Source organism: Alexandromys fortis, unplaced genomic scaffold (genome assembly GCF_014885135.2).
Source record: "Alexandromys fortis isolate MF-2015 unplaced genomic scaffold, M_Fortis_MF-2015_v1.1 scaffold_47, whole genome shotgun sequence".
NCBI lineage: Eukaryota > Metazoa > Chordata > Mammalia > Rodentia > Cricetidae > Alexandromys > Alexandromys fortis.
In genome coordinates, this window is record NW_026067957.1 from 8,873,108 (window position 1) to 8,892,362 (window position 19,255).

The 19,255-nt window shown below is 39.9% G+C and overlaps 1 protein-coding gene across 1 annotated transcript in view; it reads right to left on the reverse strand.

The window, feature by feature from the left end:
* The window catches only part of Adgrv1 (adhesion G protein-coupled receptor V1), a 530,822-nt gene that overhangs the window by 303,596 nt on the left and 207,971 nt on the right, over positions 1-19,255 (reverse strand). The window contains 3 exon segments of the mRNA XM_050152479.1: positions 3,200-3,384; positions 8,421-8,828; positions 11,904-12,146. Coding sequence (XP_050008436.1) covers positions 3,200-3,384; positions 8,421-8,828; positions 11,904-12,146 — 836 coding nt within the window.

A 19,255-nucleotide genomic window follows, 5' to 3' on the forward strand; every position in this document is an offset into this window, starting at 1 on the left:
GGGATACCTTGCTCAGCTTTGATACAGGTAGGAGGAGCTTGGTCCTGTGTCAACTAGACTTTGTTGACTCCCCAAGGGAGGCCTTACCTCATCTCAGGAGCGGATGGGAGGTGGGATGGAGGAGAGTTTGGGAGGGTGAAAGAAGGGGAAGGAGGAGGAACTGGGGTTGGTATGTAAAATGACAAAAAAAATTTAAAAGAAAGAAAACAGATCTGAATAACGGTCTTGATGGTTCCGACATTTCTATTTTTTTTTCACACCTTTTAGGAATAATAAGATCCTATGCTCGGTTAAATTGCTTTCAAACCTCAATGTGAGTTGAACTCCTGTGGACTTGGTTTAAAGTACAGGTGCCAAGCCAGCCTCACTAAGGCACAATCCTACACAGGGAGCATACAAATGGTTCAATGAATGGGAGTCTGTAACTGTTTTCTTTAAATTTGTAATGAGTTGTTCCTAGCATCATCAGCTTTGCAATAGGGAGCAGATACCAAGATAATGTAAACACGAAACCTGCTTTAAACAATGTGGAAATGTAGGACACTATGAGATGTATCTGTTCAATGGTAAAGGTTCTATCGGTCAAAATGTACACAAAGTATGTAGTTAGAGAGTGGATCAAAATGATACCTTGCTACGACCTGCAATGTGAGCAAAGGGTCAGACAGTGCCAAATGAAAGATGTAGGAAATGGCAGAGTAAAGGGAATCTTCTTCCCCAGCTGCTTGTCCTTTTTATAACAAGTCTCTTCCAAGGCTTGACCGATAGCATTTAAAGTGTTCAGTATCAGTTGTATTAACTGCCAGGGCAGTCCTCAGGCTCAGCCGTAGCTGACCAACAATAAACAGATACCATAATCCTTATGTAGTTGTTTTTGTCTTTTATGATTTTGTTTTGGCTTGACTGGAGATGTGGGTCTTTTTGAAAAAGAAAAAGAACATGAAGTTGGATGGGTAGGGGATGGGGACGATCTAGAAGGATTTGGCGGAGGGGAAAGAATATGATCAAAATATAGAATATGAAAAAATTTTTAAGTAACTTTATAATGTAATGAAAATGAATAAATAAGTAAATAAATGCAGTGGTCAGTGGCATTGATATTCTATTCTATCTTATCCAGGATGCTAGGTCTCTGGTCAAGCCTATGTAAACACCTTAATATTTATGGGCCCCACATACCTCAACAATAGCTTGTCAGTCTCGTCCCTCGGCACCTCCCCCATATCAAACAGTTATAGCTCAGCCACAGAGCCCCTCGCTAGGCACAAAGCCACAGAAACCAGAGAACTTCAGCCACCCAGCTGAACAACACTCTATTAACCCGCTCCCAAGACACTCAGACTAGTCAGAGTCTTCATGGTTCCTGCCACTTTGTAAGAGAACAACACACATAGTATCTTACTCCCACAAGCACCCCAGATTCTCACCCCTTTTTAACTGCTGAAAACTAACTGCTGCTGACACCTTAACCTCTTACTTCTTTGTCTTCTAAATGTACTCTCTTTGCTACGACCACCATCTGGTTCATACAGACTGAAGTGGAGAGGGGTGCATGTTAGCTGGCACCACTTTACAGGGGTACAGTAATCATCCTCAGGGCTAATTGCATTGTTGTGCTTGACTTCCAAGTGGTTCCTCTAGATTCCATTGTCAATATTCCAAATATATCCTGTTGTCTCAATGCAAGCAACTCATCTATGTCAGAGGTATCTGTAGCCAGGATTGGAGCCATGTAGATGGCACTAAGATAGACTAGCACCGCATTTATTGCAGGGGACACGGAGGAACCATGTAAGGACAAGAAAGAGGATGTCCCAAACAGGCTCCTTGAGATGTTGCTGATTTTTTGCTGATTCCCCCATTCAGAAGATGTATTAGCACTTGTAGCCGAGTAAGCAGATGTTTTGCAACTCCACCATACCCGAGAGTGGATCTCTAACAACAATTTGGGCTGGAAGGTTCGGAGGGGCTATGGAATTAAGTAGGTCTATGACTGAGCATGAGACTCTCCATAAACTACTCATGTAAACTTTGTCAAGGTAAGCAGGACCCTGAACCTCAGTTTCTGAATCTCTAAATAGAAATAATAAAGTCCTAACTCCACCTTCCAATAGTTCACCCAAAGGGATGATTTGTAAAATATACATACAATACACACCATTTTTTATGAAGGGGTATGTTGAACCTTATAAAATTTTCAGTATCACACTGTTTCTATCTATAAAATACCCATCCATATTATTCAGTTTAATGCAGTCTGGATATAGCAAGGATATAATTAATATCATCAATGATCTCCATATTTTAAAACTTGTCTTTTATAAGTAATTTACTATTTTTGAACTTCATGTGTCTGCAACCAAAGAACTAATATTCAAAGTTTTATTTGATCAATTGATTTCTTTGTTAGTTTACAGAATTCATCATTAAAATGATTCATGGATCATGACTTACTAAACAAGGATGATGGTTTTAAATGAAATAAATGATAAAAGTGATAAAGTTTATATAACTTAACCAAGTACCCAATAAATGCAATAAAATGATACTTATTGTTTTGAGGTAGAATATATGAACAACATGAAAATCAGATGGATTTTAATTTCTGCCCATGTTCTAATGCCCTTAAATTTTGGCTGTCAAATACAAAGAAAACGTTCTTTGGACTACAATAACACAGTTTAGATTGTGAATGTAATTTCTTGCATCACTGAGCACAAAATACTAACCTATGGCTACATAACTGATTCTGCAGCTGATAATGACCATGGCTACATGCTATTTGCTCCCCTCTTGCTAGCTTCCTGCAGTGGAACTCCAGCCACAGAAAACCTGAAAGTGTGAGAGTTGCCTCCTTGTGAAGAAATATGTCAGCTTTGGGGCAGCAGGAACCCCAACACAAGGCTGGGAACCGACATCCTTCCTCAGAATGTGCTTTCCCCTGACTGAACGACAGCAAGAGAAGACAAGACGATGTTTTGTTTTACTCTTGAAGATATTTTGCAACAACAGCACCAAGTGCTGGTGGTACACACTCATTTCTCCGGCAGGAGATGCTGCCTTCCTCCAGTAAGCTGTCCCATTGACCAACAGAAGCAAAGCACCGATCACATCTCAGTGATTGACTGGCATCATTCACTGTTTCGGAAGCCATGAGGAAATGCAGTTTTGGGAACTAACAATTTTACGAAGTACTTACTTTTCGCCAGGAGACCCACAGGTCACATCAGTCAGCAGAGAAAAGGCAAAATGCTCAGTCACCTCTGCGAAGTGGCTGAATCCCCTGGTGTCCTTGCGCCTTGGGTTAATCAGCTCACAAAGCAGTTCATATAATAGAGTTCGGCTTTTGATACTGAAAGCTTGACTTTTCCCTTTCATAGTTATCTGGAAGAAAAATCTAAGCATTAAAACATGTATTAAACAGATGACTTCTTGGATTACATATAATATATATACTACATATCTTTTTCATTAATAATCATTAAGAATGATAAAGATGGAAATATGAAGAACTGAGGAAAAATGCTAGCAAAATTATATTTTAAATATACCCATTTCCATCTAAAAGGCATGGATAATCATTGACAAATAAACAAAATAATCATTAAAATATTTTCTATATAATGATTCCTTAAAGGCCCAAATAGTGGTGTGTATCATTTAAGTTAGCAACAATAGTTAACATCATGAATTAAAGTAACTCACATTTTTACATCTACCCCAAGAATTCTTTATGTCTTTGATGAACAAATAAAGTAATAAATATATCAAAATATGATTGTAACAGAAATAAGATTTCTTTTAATTATCTGCACTTCAATGAACAAATAGTAACCACCATATAACATTAAAGATCAAAAGCACACCAAGTTAGATGATTCTATCCAATCAAGAACACTCAAGACATCCTGGCACACTGCCTTTTAAAATGTGACTTTCTACCTTAAAGGACTGAGCTGATATTTGAAGAACAAGGACAATATTATATTTTGTTCTTTTATATTCTAATATATCTGGAAAATGCCAGACTCCAAAGTCATCAGTTTAAATTCATCCATTGTTCCTGCTGCCAATACACACACTATCAGTCCCTCTGACTTATTGTATATCTTTCGTAATAAACTCATGACATCATTGAGATGATTGCCTTTTTTCCCGAGCAGGTAAACTTAATAATGAAATAACTCATGTTATCCCTTTTTTTTTTTTTTGCAGCTTTGTAATCTAGCAGTTTCAAACTGACACCCAAGCTCAAGTTCTGAATTTATAAGACTATCCATCTCAAGAGAACAGTTCACAGGGAAGGCACAATAAAAATAACACTATTTGGTATCTCTTAGGCCTAAGAGAGGGAGCTGACATAGACAATCTCTTAGGACTCAGAGAGGGAACTGACATAGAAGACAATCTTGAGTCAAACCCCTAGGACACAGCAACTCAAAGCAGGTGAGCAGAACATAACAGGTCTTAATGAGTAGCACAAGTATGTGTGTTTACAGATGCAGAAATGGTTTTATATTTGAGGAAATAAAAAAGATGTAATAGATAATATTACTCCCAGAGCTATAAAATTACAATGGAGACAGACGAGAAGACACCAGAAATGGAGAAATGAAAGTTCAGCTTGACATTAAACATTTCTGAAAGAAAATGACAGAGGAGAAATATGTGTAGAATTTTAAGAAGTAAGGTTTATACTCAACAATTTGACAGCTACTCAAACTCTAATTTGTGCTCAAGGGAAACAAAAGTTTAATAAAAACAATAACAATACATCCCTCTACTGCTAGCTTAGACAGGTCACTGCTACTCTTAGGAGTTTACAAAACTTCTCTGATCTCAAAAGTCATGTGCCGAGATCTTATTGTTATGATTTTAGTTCTAGATAAAGAAACTGAGAAAGAACAAGAACAACCAACTTGACCCAGGGCACAAACTTAGTGACTGACTGAGCTCAAGACATGATGCTAGCCACCTGCACCAGCTTGCAGCATCCTCTACTTGTCAGAACATAACAGCACAACTAATTAGTTCACTGGCAAGTCTGTAAAACTGAGTGCACTGCAAATCAATGTTAGTGAGTTCACAAACTAAATCATATGTAGACATAACTGCAGGTGAAAGCATATGTTATTAAGAAGTATATTATAAAACAAAAGGTCATTTGTAAAAATAACAGAAAAACCCAAATTATCAAAATTCATTCTCAAAGAAATGAAGACCTGAACTTCACATGGGAAAAACACTAAGAAGTTATCAGGTCTGCAACTAAGATGGAGAACCATTTTGGGTGTGTGTAAGTGGGTAGTTCTATCAGACTCCAGAGAAAATGTTTTCTCATGCTTTTATGGGTGTTCCAGAATACAACATCATAACTCCTGACTCAAGTTCTACCAAGTTCTAATGACCAGAGAAACAAACTTAATGGAATAAAAAATTATAGTACCGAATCCCACAGGAGCTTGAAGTCTGTATTGTTATTAAGGCAACTGATGGCACCAGAAATAATTTGTTTTGTTCCATACCTAGGAAAGTCAGGGACCAGAATATTGTTATACTGAAGACTGTCTGAGCCCACACATGGGCTTATCGAGAAAATATTTATATTAAATCTCTTAAAGATGCTATTCTTTTTAAGTACAACATTGTCTTATCCAAACAAAAACTGGTCCAATGTGCAGAATTTCCATCTATGATTCATCAAAAGGACCATCTTGTCAGACAGATACATCGTCAAAGAACTTAGAACCAGAGAGAAAACAAAACTTCCGAATGCCAAATATATTCACTTAAAACACAAAGTCACATAGCATTTTACCCAGCATGTGGAAGATCTAGTCTGTACTGAAGCTGAGATTGAGCTGATGTTTTTAACTTCCTGTGAAGGTTACAGCATAAAGTACAGTTGGTTCTGTTTGAATTTCAGACAATAAACAGTAACTCTTAGCTCTTAGTGTATCTCAAATGAAGTGTTAATGATACAATTACACTTAGAATGTGTTGCTCACCTGAAGGTCATAACTAACTAATCATCCTTTATTTTTGTTTGCTAAAGTCATGACCTTATTTATATGTGATCATCTTCATGTCGGTTAATAACTCATTAACTGAGTGTATCAGAAAGGAAACATTCTGATTCTGTCATCAAGAAGACAGCACACAGTGTGCTTTCACTAACCTCCATGGTTAGCCTCTGCATACACGGGCTGTGAAACACTGACTGTCACTCCGGCTGCCCGTCTTCAGGGAATGCTGGTTTACTAAATATTGCAGGTAACTGTATATATGGCATTTACATATCCACACATGGAAAACGGAGAGCAAAATGGCAGTCAATAGCATCTTTGGAGTTTCTTTTTAATGTTGTGAAAATAATATTGTACACAACTCACTGCTGACTGAGCCACTAGCTCCACCTTAATAGCTATTGTTTCTTCCAATTTCTGTTATAATAATAATTCTGAATAAAGCTTTATATTACACACATACTTACACAAATGTTCCCATTTGCTTTTCTAAAATGCAATACTCATACTAGGTGCTCATCATGAGAGAACCATTAGAAGCTGTGATGTAAGCTTCTAGAGCTACTCAAACTTTTATCCAGCAAAGGTAATTCCTTATCTAATAAAGTATATGAATATTCAAAATAAATAATGGTCATATGCCATTGAGCTACTTGAAAACTTTATTGAAATAAGTATTGATTACAAGCATGGACCACCAACACTTGGCATAAGTATTGACTTTTTTAAGACAAAGTCTCACTAAACAACTCAGATTAGCCTAAAACTATTGCTCACCAGTTTCTGTCTCCTGCCTCCACCTCTTGTCTCTACGTCTAGAATATTGGAATATTAGCATGGACTCCCTCATCTATCTTTCGGTCTGTCTATCTATCAACCATCTATCTATTTACTTATTTAGTTTTCTGAATAGCAGTGCTTTGTCTACATATATGTCTATGTACCATATGTGTGCCTAGTGCCTTGAGCCCAGAAGAGAACATTGGATGCCTGCACTAAAGCCATGGCCAGTTGTGAGTCACCATGTGGGTGCTCAGTTTGAACCCTGGTCATCTGGAAGGGCAGACAATGCTCTCAACTGTTGTTGTCTTTCCAGCCCTACACAATATCTCATTTTAAGTGTTGACTTTTTACTGGTAATACATGGCTTTAATATGTAACTTACTGACAAAAAAAGAGTAGCAGAATTCCATTCTGTCATTTTTTTTCTCTAAAATATATGAAATTTTCTTCTTTCTACTCTAATATGTGGTCACTACTCATGGTTTCTCTCTTTTCAGTCAAGAACAAGTTACTATTGGTTCATCTGTCTCATTTTTAGAAGGTTAGGTATCACTCTTGGCATGAACGCTACCTAGAGTGTTCTCTGCAAAAAACAGCAGCTATTCTCTGTGCTTTACAAAGGTTTGCTATAGCCTCTTCTTATCCGATATGCTTCACAATTTTCTCCTCTACCCTTCATGCACTGTGCTTTGAGAAACATGTAGAGTAGGAATGATATTTTAGGAGCACACTGTAAACATTTTCCATAATTAAAGGTCTCTATGTAGGAAATAAAACACCTGTGGGTTCATATGCATGTACTAAGAACTTTATGCATGGATGTAAATATATTAAATATTATCTTGAGAAGATACAAAATAAGCCTTAAAATAAAAAACAATCTATAAAACATTTTCCCTCAATAATAATGTTTTTTAGATATTTTTCCATTTACTATCTTGAACTTTTGTATCTAGGTGTGATTACATACCTAGTAGAAGGGTATAAATAAATAAATCACCTAGTGTAACAGCTGACTATGGAAACCCCATGCAAGTTGATGGCCAAAATTATTTGGCCATTTGTTATTCTCCCTTCTCAACAAACATTTGTTATTTCCCAGGAAGACAGAGCAGAGGAGTGACTACTCATGCCCAAAAGGACTAATACAGCTTAGAGTCCTGTCCGAGCCTTTTTCTGAACCCAAACCCTAACGAGCAAATGGCAAAAAAGAACCCAGTCAGTCTCTGGAGAGTCAGGAAGGACCTCAGTCTCTGGAGAGTCAGGAAGAACCTCAATCTCTGGAGAGTCAGGAAGGACCTGCCTGCTCTAGCATCTGCTTCTCTGGAGAGTCAGGAGGGACCTGTCAGCTTCAGCTTCTACTGCCTTTCAAACTTTGGTTGGATTCTGGCTGCGGCAGCTTACTCATGGTTCTCCAGCTTAGGAGGCAGGATGCCAAAGAGGCCTCACTCAGTGAAAGCACAGTGGCAGGTGGGACGGATCCACTTTTATATTTATATTTTGTTCTGATTTCATAGTAATGGGCATTACAAGAGGATATGGTATCTGCTGTCTTGTAGGTGTTATGGCCCTATTACTGAGCCATGTTTCACATCTGCAAGGATGCCCTACCTTCTCCATTAAGTGCATCACAGCACTGAGCTGCTCATCCGTGCTCTCTGTGGCTACTCTCAAGTTGAGGTTGTGCAGGATTCTGTTGAGAACATCTTCATGTAGAGGCTGATGCAGCTGATCCGCAAGCCCCCAGATAGCTTGGGAATCCACATCTGAGACAAGAGTGACGTTGGCAGTCCCATACACTTGGTCAATTCTAGCACCACCTTTTGGGTCAAAGAGCACAATCTGGAAGCGTTTCGGAAACACATTGAAAGATGCTCTCTCTGGTGTTAAGACAACATCCAGTGTAGCACTTCTCTGGCCAGGTTCAAAGACCAGTGTGCCTTCTGTTCTCACAAAATCCTTCCCAGAAACAGCCGGAGAGATGAGGACACGACCGATTGTTTCAGAACTCCTCAGCTCCTGAAGAGTAAACCAAGACAGGAAAATGAGACTATTATGCCTCTAAGGTTATCCTAAACCATTCTTATTTCTTGAACAAATCCTTCTTTTCAGTCAAATAACTGGCAGCAACTACACTGCCACTAAACATGGCCTTTCTACTTTTAGTAACTGCCCTCAATACGCCACAGGGATGGCGAGGTTAGGGAACAGGGGCTCTGCTCTGAAACTAATCAAGGAAAAGTACTAGAAATGAAATAACACTGCGGTCTAGAAAAGGATCCTCAGGTATGAACACAGAAAATGCTGGAGAACTAAGCTTGGGGGGGGGTAGAGAAGAAACATTTACATTTTAATCTCTCTTAGAAAGTTAGGGGCAGGGAGATCTGATGGCAAAAGTTGGGGTGGGAGAGAAGGAATTGTCTCTTTCTTACCCTTAAGTATAGAGATGAGCTATTGGATTGGTTTCCTAAGTAATATATATCTAACTTTTCAATCATAGTGTTGCAGAGGTTTTGGAAAGTTCAGGATGAATACTCTAGCCAGGGAAAAGCCAAAATACTGTGTCTTTATTTAATACTATCTAAGGATTAAAGCCCTAGTTTACTTCAGCATATATCCTGGGATGCAGAATTGATAGGCATAAGACCTACACTCCTAGAACCCACGATTCTGGCAGAGGATACACAGCAGGAAACTATGTAATTAACGGTATGTTGCTCATGGATTTCTATGAAGGGAAGTAAGACAAAGTAGAGACAGAGACACAGGATGAGGTCATGGGTCCAACTGTAAAGCAGGCTGGACATGGAACCTCAACAGAGGCCTCACTAAAGGACTGCCTACATGTTAACCCCAGGTGACAGATCTACATCTAAGGAGAAAACCTCCAGGCAATGAGAATAGCAGTTTAAAAGGCCCTGTGGTGAGAATAGTCTATGATAGGAAGAACTGGCAGGCCAACATGGATGCCGGAGGGGAATGTTAGACACGGGCGTGAGGAGTGGACGGTCACAGCACACAGAATTCAAACAGGAGAGTGGCCCATTTTTTAAGAATTCTATGAATGCTCAGGGGAATATGTATGCTAATCTATAGTAAGGTTAATGCTCAGAAAATTAGTGAATCCATATGGCAAGCTCTTCAGTTCAAAATTTTGAGTACAAGGCAAAAGAGGAAACTGTGGAACTTACTTCTCTATGGACCATTTGGGGCCCAAATCCCTACTCATCTGATTGCTCTCCTGTAGTTTCAGAGTCACTTACTATTGTTTCTACACAATTCCCAGGGCCTGTAGTGCTGAGCAGGGAAGGGCATATCTGTTCCACATTAGAGAAACAAGATCTGCATTTATAGGAAAAGCTTCAGATTCCAGTTTTCACTTCCATGTTAAAACTGTAACACGACATTGGTATCACAGCACTGAATCTGTAACCTCAGGGCAGTGTGGACAGTAACTGGACTAGCAGGTGTGCTGCGTGCATACATATATCCATCTATCAACCCTGCAAGTCTCTCATCTGGGCATGTGAAGTTGCTCATAAAAGTGCCTCAAATATCTTCATCATATGCTCATATGTCTAGTTTCCCTTCTTCTGCTCTATAAACTCATGACCTAATGGGGAAACACTTCATGGGAGAGGTACAAGCATAGAGCACACATTTTCTCACTTTCCTTTCCCTCTGAATCACGCTAAACAAAACACTAGAATCTCAATATGAATGAAATTGCTTCTCTGTCTGTTTGCAGTACTATAAAACTGTAAAAAATGAAGTTTAGTCTTAGGGTCTCATTTAGCATAAATAATAAAAACCCAGAGACAGATATTGGGGTTCAACCTGAAGGTCAGAAAAGTAAAGCATCTAGACACTGGCTCTGTACCTCAGCTGAAATGGTGATCCTGCCTCCAGGAATCTCAGAATGAGACTGTGTGTGAGAGCTGTCTCCTCCCATATTATATTCTGCTCTAGGGCTGGGATTAAGGGTGTACATCACTACTGCTTCAGTTTCTGTGGCAACTAGTGTGGCTACTGGGATTAAAGGTGTGTGTCTCCACTGCCTGGTCTATAAGGCTGAGTAGTGAGACTGTTTTAGTCCCTGACCTTTAGGCAAGCTTTGTTTATTAAAATACAAATGAAATATCACTACAGTCTCACACAGCAGAGAAATGTCTTCTGGTATCTGATGTCTCCTAGCAGGTTTCCAGGGCAGCTTCCCACCCCTGACTCTAAATCTCTCTTACTCTATCACACAAGCCACACGTCATCACATGAGCCACACTACAATGAATATTGAATAAGACTTTGAGGCCTAGATCGCCAGACATGGAGGCTTAAAATGGGGTGGATAGCAATGCCATGCACAATTCTAGCTTCCTATCTATTTAATTCCTGGCGCTAAAACAGTAAAGGGGAAAACACAGAGGGCCAAAACAGGCAAGCTATAATCTCCACAATCATGCTTCAAAAAAAATAAATAACATTTTTTTAATGTATTAGAATTTTGCTGATGAAACAAAGTAGAAAAAAAAAGAGCACGTAGGCCTTGATCTCTTCTTGTTCTCAGTGTTCCTCTCCTGGGCCCCCATAAACCAGCTAGTCTTGCACTGCACACCACATGGAAGGACGGAAGGGCAGTGAACACCAGAGCCGGTGCTCTACAACACGTAAGATCCGTTAGTAGTTAAGGATCGAGAGAGGAAAAAAAATCAGAACTAGTTCGAATATAAGTTGTAGGCAACCTCTGTTTTGTTGTTGTTGTTGTTGTTTTGTTTTTGTTTTTTTGTTTTTTTGTTTTTTCATAGAGGAAGCATTTGCTGAGACCCCAGAGATGTGATGGAGCAGATTTGCATGTGATGTCTGGCATCAGACACAGCTCTGCCGAACAGAGCAATCCAAACAGAAAGCCTATAATTTTAAAACATGATTTCTTAGTTATGAGACAGAAACTCACCTGATATAGTGATAAAACAGTGTGTTAAATAAACAGCAAGGTATTGTGATATCCTCAGAAAATATTGCTTAGATTATTGTTTCATTGTACTCGTTATGAATGAGAAGAATCTGAACACACGAGCCTTTACTTTTCATGCCCACCTGGGTACTAAAGTTAACAGACATCATCATGCCTGTCCCGGAATCTCTGGCCACCTGCAAACTGATCAAAGTAGCCTTCTTCTGAGCCACTGCCAGCCGAGATCCCACAGCAAAGGAAATGAGACCCTGAGGTCCATCCGGCCTGGACACTTTAATTCGAGCGAATCTGGCACTGTTGTTTATAGCTGCCCCAGCTGTGACATCGTACAGCTCCACAAAGAAGTGTGTTTCAACGTGAGGCACCTAATAGTGGGGAAAGAAAGACTTAGCTATCATAGACAGGCTTCAATTATTACAAATCTCTGTCACTAGGATATGCTATAGTTCATCTACAGCATATATTCATGTATTCACATACTCATATATATATGTATATGTAACAATAATTATCAAAGAAAGCAGAGGTTATCAACTTGAGAGTTGAGGGGAACATGAGAGGGGTTGGAGGGAGAAAAAAGTGATATAATTCTATTTCAATTTAAGACATATTAAAAAGAAATACATACTTAAGAACACATTTTATATAATTACAGAACTAAATTCTTCTATTAAATCACTATGGCAACTACTTTATTAACATAATTTTTATTGATGCTGGGGATTTCCTATCATGCACTCCAATCACAGTCATTTCCCAGTTCTTCCATGTCTGCCTGCCATCCTCATGCCTGCTCCCACAAAAGAAAATTAAGAAAAGAAAAAGAAGAAGAAAGCAAAGAAGAAACCCACTTAACTCCTCCCCCTCCCCGTCTCTGCATTATGTATTCATTTGAGGCGTGGTTCTGGGAGGTGCAGTGTGTCTATAGCACTCTCTTTGTGCAAACAGCTCTACTTGCAAACGTTCATTGCAATAAGATGTTGCGAGTTCAAGGCCTCTGGCTTCTGCTGCACCATCACTACTGGGCCCTCCCAGAAACTTCCCTTGGATACCTTGCTATTGCCCCAGTAATGGAGATCCTGCGGCTATGGCTCTACACTCCACACGCTCCAGCAGTCATAGATGGAATAGATGCTAGGGTGGGCCAACCCAGGGAACTGGCCATGGGTGTGCAGCTGAGTTAGTAGGCCCAGCCTCCACCAGGACCACCCCCGTCAGGTAAGGGTGGGGGCCAGCTCTCCCATAGGGATGGTAAGGGGTGGGATAAGCTCTTCCAGACATGGCCCTCGACTGCTACTTGGCCTAGATGTCACCATGGCCTTGGGTGACAGTACAGGTCACTCATATTAGAATGACCTGGTGGCAACATGACCCTCAGATAACAACATGGCCCAGATGACAGCCCAGACCTCAGGCATCTGTCTGGACTTCGATGGTAACATGAGCCATGGACACCAACACAGACCCCAGTCAGAGTGGGGCCATAGACCCAGACATGGCCTTCGACAGTAGCACAGCCCAGACATCACATGGGCCCAGGAGGCCACGTTGGCCGTCCATATCAGCCCATTCCTCACTGCCATCTTCAGTTGGGATTCTCTCCGTGGCACACAAACTGTTCCATTTCCCTTCTGCCCCATTGATCTACCACATACCTGTTCGTAGTGGCACCCACCTGTCTGGGCTGCTCGGGACCTGGCTATTCTTTTTTTACTGCTTTTTTTAAAACTACATTTTCTGAAAGTGAGCTTCTCTCTGTAAGATAAACATCGGTGGTGGTTGGCATAAGAATGGCCTCTGTGGGCTCATATTTTTGAATGCTTAGTTATCAGGGAGTGGCTTGAAAGGACCAGACAGATTGGGAGGTGTCACCTCATTGGAGGAACTGCATTGCTAGAGATGGGTTTTGAGATTTCAAAAGCCCATGCTAGACCTCGGCGTTCTCTTTCTGTCTATAGATGAGAATGCTGCATTCAGCTACTGCTCCAGTATCTGCCTACCTGCCATAATGATAATGGACTAAACCTCAGAAACTGCAAGTCAGCCACCCAGTTACATGCTTTATTTCTTAAGAGTTGCCTTGATCATGCTGTCTCTTCACAGAAATAGAACCTTGCCTAAGCCCAGATCCAAAGACAATGTACTCAAACTTAATAAGCAAATGTTGACTAGATAAAACATATTCAGACAGCCAGCTAGTTAAAAACCAGTGAAAGCAAAAACTATTCAAATATTTTTCAAAAGAGGGAGATCTCAAAATATGGCAATAAAAGATAACATCAGGTTTCATAAAGATTGCATAATTATATACATATATATGATACCTTAAGTATAAAAATAACAATGTTATAGTGTTTACTCCATGTGGTTAAAAGATATTTACATAAATAGTCAAAGCTCAGAACATCACACATGATAGCAGCCACTTCAACAGTGATGTCAGGTGGAACCCAGGGCAGAGCGTAGAGTTGAATAACAGCACAGATTGCAAGAAAAGAATGGGAGAAGAATTCAGCTTCATAAGATCTACTTATTTGCACTTACTATTGAGACGGGGTCTCATGTAGCACAGGCTACTATTGGACTCAGAGTGTATCCAAGGATAACCTTGAGTTCCTGACCCTCTTTCTGCTCCACTTCTGAAGTGTTAGGATTACAGGTGTGCACCACCGTTTCCAGCTATGTGATGTAGGGGACCAAACCCAGGGCTTTGCTGGTGCGAGGCAAGCGCTCTGCCATCTGAGCTACAGCTTTAGTCCAAAAGTTTTTAAGTTTTTAAAACTTTAAACAAATATGAGGATATATTGGTAACAAATTCTGTAATTTCATATAATTTTCAAATTCTCAAAATACATTGTATCAAATCAAAATTAACTCTGCTCATGCTACAGCTTTGTTTTTCCCCTGAAATCACTCATTTTCTGAAGCCTGAATTGTTCTTCATGACACATTGTCAATCATCTGTTATTAAAAATGATTTATTCTTACAAAATAAAATCTGAGACATTTAGCAGTGTTTGTTAGCATCTTGGCATAGCCTGCTAAAAGTGACTTGATGTGTTTTCAAGTGCACATGTCGCTGTCTAATGATACATTAGGCATATTTTTATGTGCCAGCAGAGCCTAATCCATACTTTATTCATGATCATTTAAATGATAATCATTATGTCATGAAACAAACATCAAATCCTTCAGTATTATCCAAAAACGTTCTATCTTTCATAAGGAAATGCTCTTTTTTTTAAGGAAATGTTCTTAATCCCATTTTCAATGTCAAGAATATGTTTAGCTGGGCTGGAGAGATGGCTCAGCAGCTAAGAGCATTGCCTGCTCTTCCAAAGATCCTGAGTTCAATTCCCAGCAACCACATTGTGGCTCACAACCATCTACAGTGAGGTCTGGTGCTCTCTTCTGGCCTGTAGGCATATAAACAATTAGAATACTGTATACATAATAAATAATAAATATTTTTTAAAAAAGACTATGTTTAGCTCTCCAACAGCACACAACATTCTTTACTTTGTTGATATGCTGTCGGTATATGATAGAATGTGGAAAGAAGTATATTCTTTCCACGTAATGAAACAATAGTTGGCAAGTGCAAGAAGCTGAAGCGGTAGAAAAAGTAAGGGCGACTTACTCAGGAGCTAATATCCTTAATGGCTGTGGGAACAATAGTCTCTTTGAACTAAGGGTTCGGCATATCAAATTCCAATAGACACTATTGTCTTTCTTTTCCAGTAAAATATTCCTTTTTCATTGTGATGATGATTAGAACATTACTTATAGCCACTTACCATCAAAAGAATGTGCTGGAATCTAAGTAAAGAACTATCTAAAAATTGAATAGTGTATAGATGGGTGCCTACATATAATTAGACTAGAGACAAAGGAATCTTCCAGTCAGACAAAGAAATGCTCTATTCAAACAATTCTATTGAGAAATAAGACTGAAAGATCATATCTGAACCTCTCCAGACTTCAACATGATGGGAGACCTCTCCTGAACCCATTGCACACTAACTGCGGCGGGCCCCTGTACTGGGGAGGCGGTTGCACTTCAGGGTGGCCTTTCCCCCTAACTAGTATAAAATTCCTCTCTCTGGGCTCAGAATTGCTCAGAAGCAGAAAAGTAAAAACAAAACAATATCTTACCTAAATATTTTTCTAAAGGAAATTTGCATCAATGTCAAGACGTTTCATTTAGTTGAAGTAGATTTAGCGGTTTAAGAGCGTGCCTGCTGTCTTGATTTTTTACTGTTGTTATAATAAATTAAGTTGACAAAAGCAAGTTGAGAAGGCTTCTGGCTCACAATTCCAGTTACAGTCCATCACGGGGATGGTGTCAAGGAGGTAAGAAGGTGGAGCAGCTAGGGACATTGCATCCACAGTCGGTGTAGAGAGCATGAGTTAGTGCATGCACACTAGCACTTAGGGCAGTCTCGCATCTTCATTTGGCCTACACAGAGGTACTGCTCACCTCCCAGGTGGCTCTTCCTACCTCAGTTAATAGAATTAAGAAAAGCCTTCAGAGGGGCCCATACATGCCAATCTAATCTAGACCATTCCTCGTTGAGACCTCTTTCTAAGGTCAAAACTATCCTACTTCTTGAGCTAAATCTCGTTTTATATATTTTGTTAATGTAGGACCATGAAATAAATCATCTGGGAAAGGGTGAGTTGACTGAAATTCAAAAGACGGGTTCTAACCTGTCTAAGAAATTGATTAGGCAAGTCAGTTAAATTCTTCATAACTTGAAAAATGAATGTACTGAATAAATGAGCAGTTGGCTACAGAAAGAAAGTTTTAAAGTTGAGGATGAAGAAACTGGACCGAGGGAGACGGCACTTTAATCTTGTGTCGCTGTATGGACAGATGTGTTTTCTGCAAACCTTCATGAGTGTTGCTGCAGCTACTGTAGGAGTCTAGACTCCCTCGGGCTCCCGGCCCAGCCCTTCTTAGTAATAGCACCGTCAATCATCTCTCGGGGTCAATCCTTGCCAAGAACTGCAGTACTAACGTTCCCTCGTTATCATCGCATTTGCTCTTCCTAATGGCCATTTATTAACCCCTGTTAACCTCAGGAAGCCGAGCAAGGCTAAACAACCCATCCAGCATTACCTAATTCATTAGTGGATGAACTAAGATTTGAACCAGGGACTTCTGTCAGCAGAGCTTAGAGTCTGAACCACCGTACAGACTGCTAAACAAGCTCGCTGTGGCTGAAACCACTTCTCTGGCAAGTACTGCAGACAGGTCTGAGGCCAGAAGGCTAGGACTAATTGTATCTGCCCACAGGCACATCCACATAGGCTCCCAACCTCACTGCAAAAAACCATGGCTGCTAGCTCTCAGTTTACGAGAAATAGAGTCCAAACTTGAAGAGCCAAATCCATTTTAAGTAATAAAGCATAATTTGTGAAAATGCATAGCAGGTTATAGTGTTTTATTGTTTTCTTCTTCTTAAGAACACAGCCATAGCCCCCTCCTTTACTCCTGAGATCGGGTCTATCGGCCCAGCCTGGCCTCAGACTGTGTTCTTCATGTCTCAGGCACTGGAGAACTTGGATTAAAGATCTGTGTCTCCACTTCAGCTCATTCTTGGTTTAAATTTCTTTTGACTGATATAAGAATATGCCAACCTTGCCATTTAATCGCTGGAAAGACAAAGAAGACAAAATATTTGAAAATTTTATCTTTCTTACCTATCCAAAACAACTTAAATACAGTCTTAGGGCCTTGCTCTAGTTAGGACGATGGTTCTCAACCTTACTAATGATGTCACCATTTAACACCTCATACTGCGGTGATCCCACATAAAATCATGTTATTGTCACTTCATAACTGCAATTTTTGTAAATATCTGTGTTTTCAGATGGTCTTAGGTGACCCCTATGACCCAAAGGGATCACAACCCAAAGGCTGAGAACCATGGAGTTAGGAGCCAGCCTAAGGCAGTTAGAATACTCTGCATCATCTCCCACTTGGTGACACCCCTGCAAAGAGGACAAGCACAGAGCAGCCAGTCTCTGCTTAACTTACCTTTCAGTCTGCGGGCATCACCACGCAAAGTTAGAAGGATGAATGTGACCGAAGTGTTTTGGGGTACGGTACAAGAGCTAACGCCCTGAGCAGTGAAGCTACGGCTTCTCACTGCCACGCGACACAGCGCTGTACTAACAGCTGACGGAAACCCCACTGAGGCAAGGTAAAACACCATAACACCATGGAAAATCCTAAAATAGGACTCTAGATCTGTCAAAATACTAGATTTTTTAGCTATGATCAACCACAGTAGTTGGACATTTGCTCAAAAGCACTTCACTTGTAATTAATTCATAAACATCAATCTCTAAAATGCTTTATGATCAAACAATTTTTGAACCTTGGGCAAGAGTTGATTAAATATCTCAGATTAAGAAAAATTGGGATGACTCTGAAAACATAACACCACCATAAGGCAAATACGCTTCCAAAAATTTAAAAGTAATACAAAGATAAAAGCTAATGATATGCGGCTGGAGAGATGGCTCAGAGAGTAAGAGCACTGGCTGCTCTTCCAGAGGTCCCGAGTTCAATTCCCAGCAACCACATGGTGGCTCACAACCATCTGTAATGAGACATGGTGCCTTCCTTGCCAGCAGTACATTGTATGCTTAATAAATAAATCTTTAAAAAAAAAGCTAATGATATGCTTAGTAGCCACAAGAGAATTATTTTACTTTAAAAAACCTACAGCTTAGTAAGGACCTAAAATCAGTTAAAAGTAAAACTACAGTAGTATCACAATATAAAGTCTAAAAAAATGTTGGTGAATACTGGTGAAATGGCTCAGCAGGTCAAGACACTAGCCATCCACAGAAGCCGAGCAGCCTGAGTGCCATGAGAGGAATCCAATCAAAAGGTCAAAACAGAGAGACTCTACTGGACAAAGTTGTTCTCCAGCTTCCAGGTTAGTGAAGTGGCATGTGCCAACCCCCCCATCACCCAGACATGCAGCAATAATAAATAAAAAGATTTATAGTTGTGTGGCATGAATGAATACTCTTTTATTAATGTTAATATGTAGGAAAATGTAAATATAGAGATATCGGGGACTTCTGTTAAACATGTGTTGATTTATTAAGAAACAGTCATCAAAAATATGCTATGGATTGGATGCTCACCTTACTAGATCTGGATGGAAGTGGGTGGTCCTTGGACTTCCCACAGGGCAGGGAACCCTGATTGCTCTTAGGGCTGACGAGGGAGGGGGACTTGATCGGGGGAGGGGGAGGGAACTGGGAGGCGGTGGCGGGAAGGAGGCAGAAATCTTTAATAAATAAATAAAAAAACAAAAATATGCTATGTATTCACTTATATGTGGATATTAGCTATTAAATCAATGATAAAAAAAAAAGGTATAATCTGTGGAACCACAGAGGTTGCATACAGAATAAGGTGCTAGCGGGACAGGTAGAGCTCCCTAGGAAA